This window comes from Gallus gallus, chromosome 11, assembly GCF_016699485.2.
Source record: "Gallus gallus isolate bGalGal1 chromosome 11, bGalGal1.mat.broiler.GRCg7b, whole genome shotgun sequence".
NCBI classification, from domain to species: Eukaryota; Metazoa; Chordata; class Aves; order Galliformes; family Phasianidae; genus Gallus; species Gallus gallus.
Window position 1 is genome coordinate 9,479,259 of NC_052542.1, and position 15,697 is coordinate 9,494,955.

At 39.9% G+C, this 15,697-nt stretch overlaps 1 protein-coding gene across 5 annotated transcripts in view; it reads right to left on the bottom strand.

The window, feature by feature from the left end:
* The window catches only part of CADNL (neural-cadherin-like), a 51,347-nt gene that overhangs the window by 34,107 nt on the left and 1,543 nt on the right, over positions 1-15,697 (bottom strand). For all 5 annotated transcript variants that reach the window (XR_005863060.2, XR_005863061.2, XM_025154280.3 and 2 more), the window contains exons 2-6: positions 6,642-6,839; positions 5,599-5,824; positions 3,009-3,210; positions 1,791-1,902; positions 97-346 (exon numbers count right to left, since the gene is read on the bottom strand). Coding sequence is in view for 3 of the 5 variants with exons in the window: in XM_025154280.3 (XP_025010048.2) it covers positions 97-346; positions 1,791-1,902; positions 3,009-3,210; positions 5,599-5,824; positions 6,642-6,839 (988 nt within the window). In the remaining 2 variants the exon portion in view is untranslated. The remainder of the gene's footprint in view (positions 1-96; positions 347-1,790; positions 1,903-3,008; positions 3,211-5,598; positions 5,825-6,641; positions 6,840-15,697) is intronic.

The following is a 15,697-nucleotide window of genomic DNA, read 5'->3' on the forward strand; positions in this document are numbered from 1 at the left end:
CAGTTACCATCCTATAATAATCAGTCTTCTGACTGGAACAACAACAACATAAAGCAGTAATAGACAAATATAAGAAATTAAGGAATACATATTTACATTGCTTGGGAAAACTCAGGAGCTTCATCATTTACATTTGAAATATGGATCCTAACGGTTGCTGTCCCAGTCTTTGGATCTTCCCCTTTATCCACAGCCATAATAATGAACTCATAAAGATGGTTAGGTCGTTCATAGTCCAATTCTCTTGCTGGGAATATAGTACCATGAGAAGTAATACTGAAGTCTGGACTCAAAGTGTAATACGATATTTCGGCATTTTCTTTTGAATCACAGTCAGTGGCTGTCACTGTTAGAAGAGAAAGACACTATGTAGATCAGAGTCTATGAATTGGAATGTGGAGAACTTTAACAAGAGAATTAGTGCATAATATAAAATCATAATAGCATTGCCTTGGCATGTAGTGCTTGAAATACAGCTGTGCTTTTATTCAACCAACTTCTCAAAGCAAGTTGTAGGGGAATGAAAAAAAACACATTAAGGACCCTGATTGAATTAAGCCACTAGATCTTGCTTTTGATGGGTTTAAAGCGGCCGGTATGACCAAGAACATATTCCTACACAGAGCCACATATACTCACGTCCTGTACTGTTGACTTGAGATCACTTGGACAGATTAGCCTCTGTGTGATTAAAGATGAAACATTTACATATAGTACTTAACTGATGTAAATGAAAATAATGAGCTTGCTAGATCCCACTCAAAACCCACACAAATCTAGAAACATCAGACGAGTAATTGACAGGCTGCCATCAGTACAGGATAAATCACTGTGTGGAACAATAGGAGGCTATAAAATCCTATTTACTAGGAAACAGTAATTTTTCTGTGGTTTAATTTCCTTTTTACCCTCAAGATTTACAAAAATTTTGTCCATGGGTGAAAGACTAAAATAAGGCACTTCTACTACTGGTTAGTTTACATCAGCTTGCTTTATTGTCAGGGTCTGCTCATTTCTTTATAAACATTTTCAATATAAGGTTTTTGCATTTTATATAATATCCAGAATATCATCATTTAAAGCTTAATTTGTAGGTTATGCTGGTGTATGGGAACTGTTGAATCACAGCCTGAACCTCTGATTGACCACCTGAGGCGAGCACTGAGTCAGCTGCAGGTGCACAGGTGAATGCAATTTCACCTGAGTGACTGGAAGACTCCTATACCCCATTTAAGGGCTGACTCCCAGTCAGATAGAGATCCTTCCTCTTGGAGCCCTTCTGTAAGCCCAGGACATGTGTAAGAGCTTTATTTCATTTCTCCTTTGTAACACAATAATCTCTCCAGGTCCAATACCTGTATACCTGTTTGCTATACAGCTGGGAAGAAGAAAAATGTTTCTCTCAAGCACCCTATGTTCCCTAATGCAAGCCCACGAATAGCTTTTAGAGATGGGCAGAGAAGGTGAGCTGCTGTGTCTATGATTACTGATGTAAAATTATTCTCTTTTCAAAAGAAGAATGTTGCAAGATTACCACTATAAGCCTGCTGCTATCAAAATAACAACAGCCGAAGTCTTGTTACACCAAAATCCCACAAAGAAGACCTGTTTCCTTCATGTCTTGTCCTCCAAAATTTTTTGGGCTGTGGCAGTAGTAATTATGACCAATTCTAGAAGATGCCAAAGAGTTGTGGCTACCCCATCCTGAGGCTTTCTAAAGTGAAATCAAATTAGTGGAGGGGAGAAAAACATTCATACTGAATGTAACAAATGGTTTTGAAAGTACTAACCTTGTAGAAGTGCAGTAGTCATAGTAACTGTTTCAGGAACACTGACTTTGCTGTAAATGGACTGATGGAATTCTGGAGCACAATCATTCACATCAGTGATTACAACCAAAACCTCAATGGAAAGAGAGAGTGTTAAATGTCATCCAAGTGAAACAAGGTAACTACCCCAGCGCTCTAGAAATACTGGATGGAAGAGTTTGCTGAGATCTCTGGAAGCTGTAGCACATAGGAAAACTCATTTTTCTCATATTGCTCTCTTCCTGTTGAGAACTGCTTAGATTGTCAAGTCCTAGTCCCCCACAGCAACATTTCCATTCATATTTCATCTCCATTGATTGTTTCCTACCATTAACTCAAATGGAAGTGGACTGTCTGCTTCCAGAGCATCCCTTTGCCATTACCTCCTAACACTTCTATTATTTGTAACACCAAAAATTCTACAGGTGCACGTAAAACTGACTTTAGGCTAAATATATTTGTAAAATCATAGAATCTTCTTTCAAGTTATATTCTACCATTCTTCATCTTGTAGTACCTAAAAGGGTCAATAGAAACTATTGGTCTCCAATGTGCCACAGCCACTGTTTGTTACACTAAAATACCCTGTGTCTCTGTGTCCTCACATTTGTTCCTAATAATTCTATCTCTTGCTCTTTTGGAGATGCACACCTTACTTGCTGCAGCAGGAGCAAGTATGATATTACACAGATTTCCAAACTCAGAGAATCTTGAATTCAAACAACTGTGATAACTGTATTTAGAAATATTTTTTGTTGTCAAACAGCTTTCTGATACACCATGAACTATCACCTTCCACTATTACTATGAGTTTTTATTATCTCCTCTCTCTACTATTTCACTTAAGTGTTCTCGAAACAAAATAATTTTATTCCCATTTTGTTTTGTTATAAAATGGAATATTTTCAAATATGCATCATAATTTAGGAGTAAAATAAAGCCTCACGTTTTCCTTGGCTGCATCTACTCCCACACATTTATGGGTAAAGCCTATAACCTACGATGGAATGGTGTGACTGGTCCCTAAGAAACAGTATTCTCTGGATCAGCAAGAATAAACTCTAATAGGAGCTAAACCAGTCCTCCTCACCTACCCAGGGATAAAAAGTCTTTTAAATGTCCATAGTGAATCTGTACAGAGATCAGGAAGGATTCAAGAAGAACACGAAGACATACAGAATGTCAGAGGTGAACACCTACCTCAGTTGCACTACTGAATTGTTCATTTTCCTCTGCTCTGACCAAAAGAAGGTACTGGTGTTGGTCACTCTCATAATCCACACTCCGCGTTAAGCTGATATCCCCTGTTGCTTGATCAATGCTGAACAGACCACTTGGATTGGCTAGCAAGGCATAACTCAGGGATTTGTTTTGATATGATACAGCAGTGACCCTAAGAAAGCTGCAGTAAAAATTTAAAAAAATCTCTTAAGCATATAATAATTCAACAGTGAAAAATACGACAAAAAATGCTACACATCAGAAACAGCTGCAATCTCATAGATTGATTAGAGCAATACGTGATGACAGCTGTACCTGGACTCCAAGTTCAAACATTTCATAACATAGTATTTCTATCATCTGGAGATTAAATAGAAAATGGTAAGATTCTTGCAAGCTGAGTACAGTAAAGATTAAAAACAGAGAAACAGAAGACTAGATTTTTGTAGCTACTGACTTTGCCTGCTCTATCTTTCTCATCAAATGGTGATGATTCTAAGGCAGGAAACAAAACATAAGATGCAAAATATTCCCTTTAATAATGACAGCATGGTAGATTTGCTGCTCCAGTCGTACTGCTCTAATGTTTCAGATACCTGCAAACAGAGAAAAGGCAGATACTGACCGTGTGCCTGTAGCAGGGCACACAGAATCATAGGGTTTTAGTTTATCTGGCAATCTTTTTCCCATAGAAGTGCTTGGAGCCCTCAAGTGGGAAAAGTGTTTGCAGCATGAAGTAAAAGAAATATATGATAAAATAGCGATAGTTACGGGGTCTAAAGCGGAATACTAATTCCTCAAATGCCTGCTGCCTTATCGTGAAGACTTCTTAGGAGAAAGGAGTCCATCTCCCAGGAGAGCCCCACAACACGTAAGATGCACTGACAACTGCATTCAGAAAGACAAAGCTCAGTTTGTCTGAACACTTCTGTCTTTTCCTTATTTCCATGCTGCTGCCTTCTAAATTCCCTCAGGTGCAACACTGAAACACTACAAAAGGTTGCTGTAGGTCACTTTCTTGCTTTATTCTTCTTTCTTATCGTTCTGTGGTCTCAGTCAGTTTAAGCCAGCACAAGACCATGTTCCTGCCAATAGGAATTACTTTGCTCTCCTTTTCAATCTCCACCCCAGCTGCACATTCACGCCACCTCTCCTCTCCTCTCCTCTCCTCCTGTCAGCACAATCACAAGGCTCAGCTGTGAGCACATCTAACAACCCAGCTGAAAACTCTTTCCTTTTTCTCTCTGTCTTTCCTCGGATCAGCCTGCCAGCTCAGCTAGCATATTAGAGCTAATGCTGGACCAAAGGAAAGGTTTGGTAATGCTTCTTGTCAGCAGCAGTCTTAAATCAACCTACACTTGTGAAACCCCAGCCCTACAAACACAGTGCATGACAGCAGCTGTTTTCCTGCAGTTGGTCTAATTTAGACATGAGAACTTCAGGATTCCGCAGTGATTTTCAGGACTGCTTCTGGTTAGCACACAACAGTAAAGCACTTTCACTGGGCACACCGTCCGTATTAAAACCTCTTATGACATAGTAATAACCATATCAAATATTGAATTCCTTTTGGATATTATGCAAATCGACAAACCAATTAATCTCCAATCATTATAACAGGTGTGCAAGCCTATTTTTAAACAGTAACTAAAAAGAGTTACAAAGAATTCCATTATTTTTCCTCCTCATTGAACAGCAGATACCTGTTAGGTACTCTGGTGTTACACTGTTCTTTAATTTCGTTTATGCTTGTGCTAAATGACTTTATTGCAGTTTTAAAGAAAAACATTAGTATTTGCTATTAACAGCTGCTGATTTTATTTTTAACTTGACAAACTTCAGACACTGTAAAACTGTTGTAGACTGAACAGTAAAATACAATAGTACAGATGGTAACAGAGCTGAATAACAGTTGAAAGGCCAAACAAGGGAGATGTTTACTGGAAAAAAAAAAAAGGTATTCTCAATTCAACTGAAGAAGGAAAATGTTTGCCCTGATACCAACAGAATTTGTGAAAGATGGAACTGAGTATTCAGGTGGGCCTCTATTACTAACACTTGCTGCGCTATTTGGATGCACACGGTTAGCCAAAGGATGGAGAAGTAAAATGACAACTTCTGTGGCATCTTCGTTTTCTCTTGGTTTGTCAGCATGACTGATGAGGACAGCAAAGACAGCCTCTTGTTTTTTCCAACTTCCATTTGGTGGAGAATGTACTTTTCCAAATGCTGACACACAAAACTCATATACACTTTCATGCCAACCCATCTTCCTTTGTGATGTAATGGTTTTAATTTGAATTCTGCATTTTGTTTGAAAATTAAGAGACAATCCTGCTAATACTTTCCTTATTGTTTAAAATCAAGAAATCATACTTATTCATCACCACTTTTCTATGTAAAAAGGTAACTAAAATGCATCAAATTAACTTAATCACTTCAATAAAAAATATCTAAATTAATATTTGCAGTATCTCTGATTCATAGACAATACTGAGGCTTTGGGGAGATCAAGCAGAAGTTAAACTAAGACCATAATATCACCACACTACTTTTTCCTGTTACTTACGATTTTCCTTCTGCTATATTTTCAGGAACATAAACCAAGTATGATGTGTTGGTGAACTGTGGTGGTCGAAAGCCAGCAATTACAGAAACAGAGGCTGGAGACCCTTTGCTTCCAAGTTTATCTGCTGCTAGCACCGTCAGTAAATACTCCTTGTTCCTCACCAACGGCAAGCCTGTTGTTTTAATCCAGCCTGTGTCCCTCTCAACCTCAAATCTGCCTTCTCCACCTAGGAAGAACAGTCATGAACTGCTGTCAGCAAGAACATTTTTATTTGATTAGTATTGAGAATAGAGAATCAATTTCTGAGTTGGTTTTGTCTTAGAATTAATATTCACAGAAAAAAATATAAAAAGTTTGTTTTGAACTCACCAATTACAGTGATGATTACATTTCTAAACTGCCTTTTACTTTGTTGGACAACTGTCAGCCCTCTTTACCCTCCAATATTTTGCTGTCATTTGATGCTGAAATATCCCTCTGAAGAAAATACCCTGCCAGGGAATGTTCTGGTCAAGAGGAGCAGGTCACCTCTGGAGTGGTATTCCTACTCCCTTTCTGCATAGACAACTTTGAATTGAAGTTTCTTTTAAGTGCCCCAACAAAGAAAATTATGAGTGAATCTGTAGCAGCCTTGCAAAGCTAAGGTGCAACCCAGATCCTTAAGAATTTGTTTGAAACTGACCAGAAGCACAAACCCCACAAGGAAAAAGGAATGTCAGCTTCTTCCAACCAAACGAGAAAGGTGCTGACTATGGCTACTACTGCTGCTCCTGTGCCCAAGCCCTGTGGTACTGGAGTACTACTCCCGTGTCCACCACCCTCACGGGCAACAATCTGGTCAGCAACCCAACTTTGCAAAGAGAACATGCTTCCAAACTGACCAGTCTGTCCATACACTCACTACAAGTTTATCTTTCTCACCCGTAACACCAAAGGCTTGTAAACCTTTCTTAAGTAGGAATGGGAAGGCTTTCCACTAAAAGTGAGGAGACAAAAACGTCACAATACTGAAGCTTAATTCAAATGCAAAGATTTAGATTTACCTTCCAGGAGAAAATATTCTACAGTTCCATTGATCCCTTCATCCGCATCCACAGCCAGCAGCTTATATACTTCAGTTCCTTCTGTAGCTTGGGGAGAAACCACGGCCAGGAACGGGAAGGGCTCCATGGCCCATTCAGGTATGTTGTCATTCACATCCATCACAGTAAGTGTTAAGTGCAACAAATACCAATCTTTCCCTAGCAGCCAAAGAAAAATGAAGAAATACTTAGCTAAACAACGGCACGCAGAGTAACAAACATGGATCCTGCAGTATTGTTGGATGACTCAGATTACTTCCTAGCAGTGTCTCTTCTTAGGAAAGATCACACATTCTTAAATTTTCTGAGTTTGAATATGTGTTTTTGGAAAGTGTGCTACTGGAAAAAATTAAGATATATTTTGTATATTCAATGATTACAGCAATTCTGAATTTTGAAAATAATTAAGTATATGTTGTCAAAAAGATTCTAACTATTCTACCTTAACTAACGAATGTCCTGGATAGAAAGTTCACTGAAGTTGTAATACTGTTTTCACTTCTAATTAAGATTAAATTCAAAAGATATATGTATAGTCAATAGAGAATGCAACTATTCCAATCTCCAGAAACCAACAATAGAAGATCCTTAAAAATTGAGCGAAAAATTCCTTGTTTTGTTTTTGCTATTACACCAACCAGTGAGCACAGAAGAGCTCCTGAATGTGTAATAAACAGTAGGGAAGCATTGAAAAAGTAACAAAAAGGAAAAATATCAGTCTGGAGAAAACACTGCATGTGAAGCCCAAGTTTCCAAACAAGCAGAAATTGCCTCATTACAAACATACCTTCTCCTCTGCTTGCAGGTTCTGGTAAAATGTACAACAAAAAAGGAGCCAGAAGGAACCTCAAAAGAGCATTCCAGAACCTGGATGTACAACACAGCAGCACGGTTATTCTTTCCCACTAACCTACTAAATGAAGTGTTTCAGGGACATAGTTCATGAAGTCCTGGGACATAAGTCCATGAAACCAGAAGAAAATGCAGGGGAGGGGATGTGCTCAGTGCTGGTCCGTATCTGAGGCTGAGATACACTATCATGACCCAGAATGGGAAGAGCTCTAAATGAAAAGTGCCAAATCAGAAGATCAATGTCTGCCTGAATTCTTGGATGATTTTAGTTAAAAAAGAAAAAAAGAAAAAAGAAAAAAAAAAGACTAAGTGCAAAGGGCCAAAGCTAGTATCAAAACTGCCCAACTTTTCACAAAGGAACAGACCTTACAGAAACTGTCATGAGTTTGTAAATACCCACTATTAGCTTGGTTTGCCTGGGGATACTGCAGGCTTCAATAGCAAGCACTAAATCAGAACCTGAGTTAAGAACCTTCAAAAATCTTCCCCTGTAACAGAAAGATCTACCAAGGGTTTGAGTGTCACCCCAGTAATACGATCAGGAGTGGAAAGGTTACTGATTTTATCTTCCTAGAATCTGGAAATCAGTATCCTAGTCAACCCACAAACTCACGTTCAAGTTCTGTTTAACTTCTTAACCTGCATGTATTAATTCACCAAAAAGTACACTGTGACTGAAGAATAGCTGTTTTCAACTGAAGAAGAACAAATACATCCAGATACAAACTCCTCGTCACTTACTGTTAGTTCACTGAACATTAACATGATGGTTCTTAATACACAATTATAGATGAGATACACCTCTTGTAAGGAAACTATGGACAACAGCATCAAGAGTGAGATTCATCCTCAAATGACCCAATAAGCTTTAGTAATCAAAAACTAAAAAAAATTGGAAATGTTCCCCCAAGTACCTGCCTTTTAATAGTTAAGAGACCTTAATGTCATTCGACATCTGGGCAAGATCAAAGCTTTCAGCAATATGTTGGGTACCTCTGAAACATGTGAATACTTCAGAATGTCATTAGGATAGTCAGAATGAACTGCACTGCATATAATCAAAGAGACAGGCACAAGTGCCTCACTTGACCTGTCTATGTATCCACTGCACATGGCCTTGCAGGTCTTACCGGTATGTTATCTTCTTCCATCAATCACAGACAATCTGATTCTCTAGCAGAAGTACTAAATAAATCAAGATTAGAGATTATTTCCCTTTCAGATAAAGGCAATCTGGAGCAAAATTTCTCTAAGTAAGTTTCCCCTTGACTGCATACCATATATCAAAGCAAGAACTATAACTGAACTGCACAGGACTGCACTGAGACCTACAAATGTGACCTGACAACTTGTAGAAACAACATCAGGGTGTCCAGTGAAGCATGACCAGACAAGGACTTGCCAGAGGACAAAGAATGTGATGAAGAGACTGGCATGGACAATAACGTGTAACGTATGTATTTATAGCAGGACACGACATTAACGAGTTCCAAGTATAAGAAGATGAATGTGATTTGTTTAAAATATAATTCCCCATTCCAACAACTGCAGCAAACAGTTAAAAGCTTCTCATTTGTTTTAATTGCCACAAGATGTATCCTACAAAATCTGGTCTCTTACAACTGGCATCTTTTGTAACCAACATGGTTGCTTTCCTACAGAACAGCTGTTTTTCCTGCAGAGTGGAGCTAAAACCAGATCTCCAACTAATCTCTAATAAGGTATGTGAAATTCATTTTTTCCCCAGGAGAGAACTAAACACTGTCATTTATGAAAATGATTTCTGATTCAACAACAGGGGAAGGAAGAGAATTTTAGAACAATATCTCTCTGTGATAGTTTAAGGTATCTCACTGCTATCCTCCAACAATGCTCACACCACCATCCCCAGCCTGTACCCAGTAGCCATATTAACTACACGTGTACCCTAGTATGTCAATATCAGTACTAGATCATTACACATCTGCAGTAGATTATGATTAATAGTCATTTATTAGTAGTATATAAGTACTACATCATGGAAGAAATAATACATTACAATTCCACTCAAAATCTTAGCAGAAACAGCTTAAAACTGATAATCCTCCGTGTATTTGGGTTAAGTCCTACAAACACACAAAATGGGTTCTACTTAAATTATTGGTTCAGAACACCGAGTGGTGACAGCAAGGCGGGATGCCTGCAACTGGTGCAAGGCCACAGAGATCCTACTTGATGAAGCTGTCATAGGCTCAATCACATTGAAAAGAACTGCCAAACAGTGTTGTAACACACTGTCAATAGGAATTCCTCGATATTAAACACCGGATACTTGACTTTCAAGGCAGGCATGCTGTAGATATCTTACACAATTTTGTTCCTTCAGAAAATCCTCCTAACAGGATAGTACTGCTGGTTATCTCGTAGGCACATGCACAGACTTTGCATTTGACATATTCCCCTTCCTAACTTTAGATAACAGAAACATGTAAATAATTGCTTTCTCGCAAACACAGCAACAAGACAAAATTCAAGGCAGTTCCTGTTGCATAGGATGACAGTAACATAACAGTGGAACACCTCACATTAAAAATTAGCATTTTTAAAAGCTATACAGAAAATACTCCTTCGTATTCAAATGGATGAAACCAACTTTATTTGATCACTAAGTGTTTTCCCCTGTTCATTTTTCCTCAGTACAGTGAAAACAGGTTACATGAGCAGATTGCTCTTTAAGCACATTTGCAAACACCACTTACCAGTCCTTTGCAACATCAAAACTTAGCCTACTCCCCACCTCTCTTTACAGTTTATAGAGAAAAATAGAACTAACATTATAAACTCCAGACCAGAGGCTTTTCCTGCTTTAGCTGCTTAATTCCCTATTAGAGCCAGTTCATCTCTCACCAAAAATCCTTCTTAGGGCAGCTGATTCTGACATTCCCTCCTGTTGGAATGACTTCCTTTTTATCTCAATATTACTGACAAACACCACAGAGCTGACATTTATTCCCTATCACCAAATCAATCTTACTAATCCGCTGCTGAACCCTCATCACAGGTACACATCCATAATTGCTTATTTTTCAAAGGTGTCTGCAGCTGAAAAACAATGGGCACAGAAAGGATTTCATACACCACCTTCAACACTCTGAACCCAGACTGCATTGGGTGACAAAACATGTTAGCTGGCAGAAGTTTCTGCTCACGGGAAATATATTGATATGTGACAACCCGTTTTTTAACCTTCAAAGAAAAGGAACATTCTTCCACCAACCTAAATTGTGAGAGGGGCAGGAAGGACAGGAAGGCATCAGCGCTTAACCGCTCAGCTAACCACAACTTCTGCTGTGCAGCACAGCCTGAACCAAGCCTCAAAATCACGTGTGCTGAAGTAGTTGGATTGCAATTCCAAACAGCGTAGGTTGGATTTGCCTCCAAACCCATCTCCCTTCACCATGTCAAATTACAAAAGATGCTGTCAATCTGTGAAATACAGCATACTTTCAGACTTCTGATTTCATTAGGATTACGACTGCCTTTTCTCCCGAGAATCCAATGGATGCATCTGTAAGTCAAGATTTGAAAATAAAATTATCGTATTCATTAAGGATGTGGGTTTCCCTGCCATGGTATAATTGATAATACTGACAACGCCAGACATCCTGATTTCTAAAGCTGTCAGTATAGAACATTTACTTGAGTGAACACGTCTCTACAATTGCAGACAAATACGCTACATGCCTTGAATTTACCGAGGGGAAAGGTATTATATTATCATGATTAAACAACATCGGGTGAGAAGCCAGGTTGCTCTGGCATTTTTGGGTCATTTCAGTTTACTTTAAGAACGTTATAAGGGAGTTGAAAGTCTTGCAAGCCTTTAAGTCAATATCACTATGACATTCTCATCTACATGGGTCAGCAAAGTAACTACTCAAGTCAGTATTTTTCACTTTGCTTTTAAACGTTTTTCCAACTCCTACACATTTACCACAGATACACGAATGCTTCTGAAAACATAGGACTTGTTATTTGTTTGGGTTAGGTCAAAGGAAACACTTTGGCTTTAGCTGAGAAAACACTGCTGTTTTGAGAGGGCTTTGTAAATAGCACATGAATGTTTTTAACACGTCACTCTCACAACACTTCATCTAAGCTACCTACTGACAGGAAGATTGGGAAGATACACGTCCAGAAAAAAATACTTAGTTTCCTAACCCTCCAGCTGCAATCAGGAGGAATCTCTGTTCCCATTTTCATACCACAACATGAGACAAAAGGATACCCAATCCTACTGTGCAGTCCTCAGAAAATGGAGCCATCCTGCACAAACATTTCTCTATGTCACTTTGGAACACTCAAGAAGTTTGCAACAGGCCACTTTTTTTTTGCTCATAACTAAAACACAGCACTTGTAAAGAGTTGATGTTGATGGACTCAAGTTGTGCACAGTCCACCTTGTCTCCTAGTAAGACTTATCTACTTAATAGATAGAATAATGGTAGTTCGTCGTGTCCTTACCCGCATCTGGCTTTTAAAATAGAAGTTACAACATGAAAAATGAACCAAAAAACAAAAGTAAAGAGTCAGAGGAGCTACATGATTGTGGTAGGGTGGATCTACCCATTACCAATTAAAAGAGAGCAAAGCAATAACCATTTCACCAGGGATTCCCAGTGCAGCATCCATCTACCAACAGCAACAGACAAAAATCCAAGTATCCCCAAAGTGAAATAAATGACTGCCTATTAATAAATGCAGCAAACATCCTTAGATAACAAATAACAGGTCTTAAATGGTGTCTACCAAAAAGCTTTGTAATGAGAGAACTTAGCTATACGGAGAGCAGCTACTGTACATGTGTGAAGCAAGAAGATCTCTTGAAACTTTGCTTAGGATTTTCTGGGGGGAAAAATCCCCATTTAAAGAAGTAGAAATTCTTTCTATGAGTAAGATTAATCTGCTAAAACAATCAGATTTCCTTATTTAAGGAATTACGACACCTTACCAGAATAAGGAATGTCTGAATGCTGTACATTATTAGGTGAACCAAAGGGAAACAGCTTCCTAAATGCTGAACTTGTTTTACAGCAAAACAGTTTGTAGGGAAAAACAAACAAACAAACAAACAAAAAACCCTAAAATAAAGCTATTTCAGAATCAAAGAAAGTTTAACATAATTGCCACATCAGTCACGGGATCAATATCCAATTTGTTATATTATACATCAGCTTTAAGAAAGATCCTATCCATATGTTCTATCATTCTATAGTTTACTGCTCCCATCAGATTAACAGATATGTACTGGAATTCAGTTAGATCTTAAAAAAAAAAAAAAAAAAGAAAGAAAGAAAGAAAGAAAAAAAGCCTATTACTCATGTAGAAACAAAATGTCTGAGATAACAGACAGCGGATCCAACAGCTTTGGTGCTCGAGTCCCAGAGGACTTACAAAGATATTTTTAATCAGACTGCTTAGCATGGGCCGTATGTTATGTTCAGACTGAATGAACACCAAGGTGGTGCTTTAAAGCTCCCTGAGATACCCCTTTCTAACACAAATAAGTAAAATCCCCAAATTGTCAACGCCCACAGCTGCCCCAAACACATACACAGAATGTCCACTTTCTTTCAATTTCATAATGTGGAATCCACTGCAGTTTAAAGAAGCACATCTGCCTGAAAATGGATGGTTTCAACTGAAGCTCAGAGTGACATATAACTGTTAAAGTAACTGTAATCCATAAAAGAGGCAATAAGAATCACAGATGACCAAATATCAACCAGCGATGGTCCACAGAGAATCAGCACAGCTCATAAGGGACGAAGGTCCCAGATAAAATTAGAGCAGATGATCCAAGGATGAAGACCTCCAAGGTTTAAAACATAGGCATCACTAATGTTTGTATCTCCACTCTATACGTTGATTTAGACCGGACAAGTTGTGTTGATTTAAACAGGACAAACACAACTGACTGCTGTTAACTATTTGGAAGGCATGCCCAACATCACCCCCAGTAAATCCTCTGATAAGAAGAAATGAAAGACAGGATTACCCAGCTAATGCCCATGGATGAAGTAAGGTCAAAGGAGCTCCTGATGGCGGATTAGTGAGATGGGATCCTCCACGCACTTCCCCCAGGCATTAACAGAATAATATTGGCTCCTTCTCAAATTAAATGTTAGCTCTATGAGTGTAAGAGTCTAAGATATTTTACCTTCTGTTCACTGGACAAAAACTTAAAACAGTATTATGCTCCTGGGAGGTCTAAATAAATTGTGCCCTAATAAATAAGAAACAAAATGTTACAGAAAACACAAGCATAACCAACGCTTCTACCAGGAATGGATAAGCAAAGAACAGAGCTCAGGCTTGGATGGCCATAGGGGTCAACCAGAGGAACGTGCTTATCAAGGACCAGGAGACAGAAAATGCCTTCAGGAAGTCAAGCCCTGAAACTTAGGAGTTCAGTTTAGAGTCTGGTGTACAAGACTAATGTATAAGTCTTTCCTGGTGTTTCCCATTGATTTTGGTTTTAACAACATATTTGTAACTTTTGAAAAATGTAAATAATCCTTGGGCCTCTTTAAATAATTTCAAATTAGTGACTTCAGATCTTTTAAGATTACATCTTTGTCCACTGTAAGATTACATCTTTGTCTGTTGTCTAGAAAAGCAATTTAAGTTCTCATGGTATTAAGGGTAGAGAGAGTATTTAATAGAAATGCGCGTGTGCTTGCCAAGGGGAAGCAAGGATGGGCTGCTCTGCCTGTCAAAGATGAATGTGGAGTCCAGAGTGATCGCAAGGCAGGCAGGGACCTCAATGTCAGCGAGCAGGAAGAGCAGAGCAGGGCCCGTGATGTTCTCTATGTCACCCAGCAGCTCAGCTGTCACCAGACAGGTCCATGGTGATGAGGCATGGCTGAGGTCAAGCCAAGGCATGGGGCAGAGGCTGCAGGCAGGGCTGCCCACCCCTGACCACCCTACCGGGGCATTCCTCCCAGAACACCCAGCTCTGCCAGCCAGGCTTCAGGAATCAAGCACAGCTTCCCAAGTCTGTGTCAAACACCTATGTGCTTTAACCATTACAAAGTGAGTATTCAGCAACTTGCAGAGTTCTGAAGGTACTGTGTCGCTATTAACCTTTATCTAATTAAAACAACAGTACTAACAAAGCCATCTTTTAAGACGTAGGCTCCTTGAAACAAATAAACTTACAACCACCAGCATCCAAAGAACATCACGCTGTGCACTGTTACCTGCCCTCTACCTGATCTCTGAGAGCCCGAACCAAGCTGTACATAAAGATGATTATCTGCTCAGACCTACTGGCAGTAATATATCAAGCTAGTGGAAAACACTACAAAGCTATTTTCTAGAACTACACGACAGAGAATTAAAAGAAAACCTAAAAAATAATTTAAAGCTGGCTGTGGTTTTTAACAGGGTTATCAGACCTTGCTTCAGGAAAGCAATCTGCGACATGGCAGTGCGACAAGCTCAGTTGCAAGCAATCTCAGGCTTTCCCACTCAGACTAGAGAAGAGTGAAAGCCATCGCAAAGGTGAGAGTTGTAGTAACCCCGGGCTGGCTCCCATTGCTGCAACATCCTCCCGACCCTGACAGAGGCAGCTGCAATACTCACAAAGGGCTGAAACTCGAGCTACATGACAGAGGTTGAAAATCCCAGAAGCACCCTCAGACTGACCCGATAGATACCGTCACAGCCCCCGAGCAATGACAGCCCTGTCACACGGCCTCACTTGGGGCTGAGCACAAAGACGGCACAGAAAGCGTCCGTGCCCCGGAAAGGGGTCTGTCAGCTCCTGGTTGGCAGCCGGAGCTCAGGCTGAGCACCGCGCAGAGCAGAGCCAGGGGTTGGCATCCAGCAGCTGCAGCGGCACTCTGACAAGTCAGGCGAGGCCCCGTTCTGCTGCTCCCCGGGATGCAGGTGAAGGGATTGGCTCCACAGGGAGACGCATCCGCGTCCCTGCGGCTGCCAGCACCAACCGGAGCCCTGCAGGCACGGCAGAACGCACTGCCGTCGGCTCCTGAACTTGCTCGGAGTCCTCGTGCGCCCGAGAATCCGAGTTTTCTGAAGTCACACCACGCAAAACCCCCCCCCGCTAAAGCTTTCCGCGGTGAAATCCCGCCGACCAACCGCTCTGTGCCGGCGCAATCCTT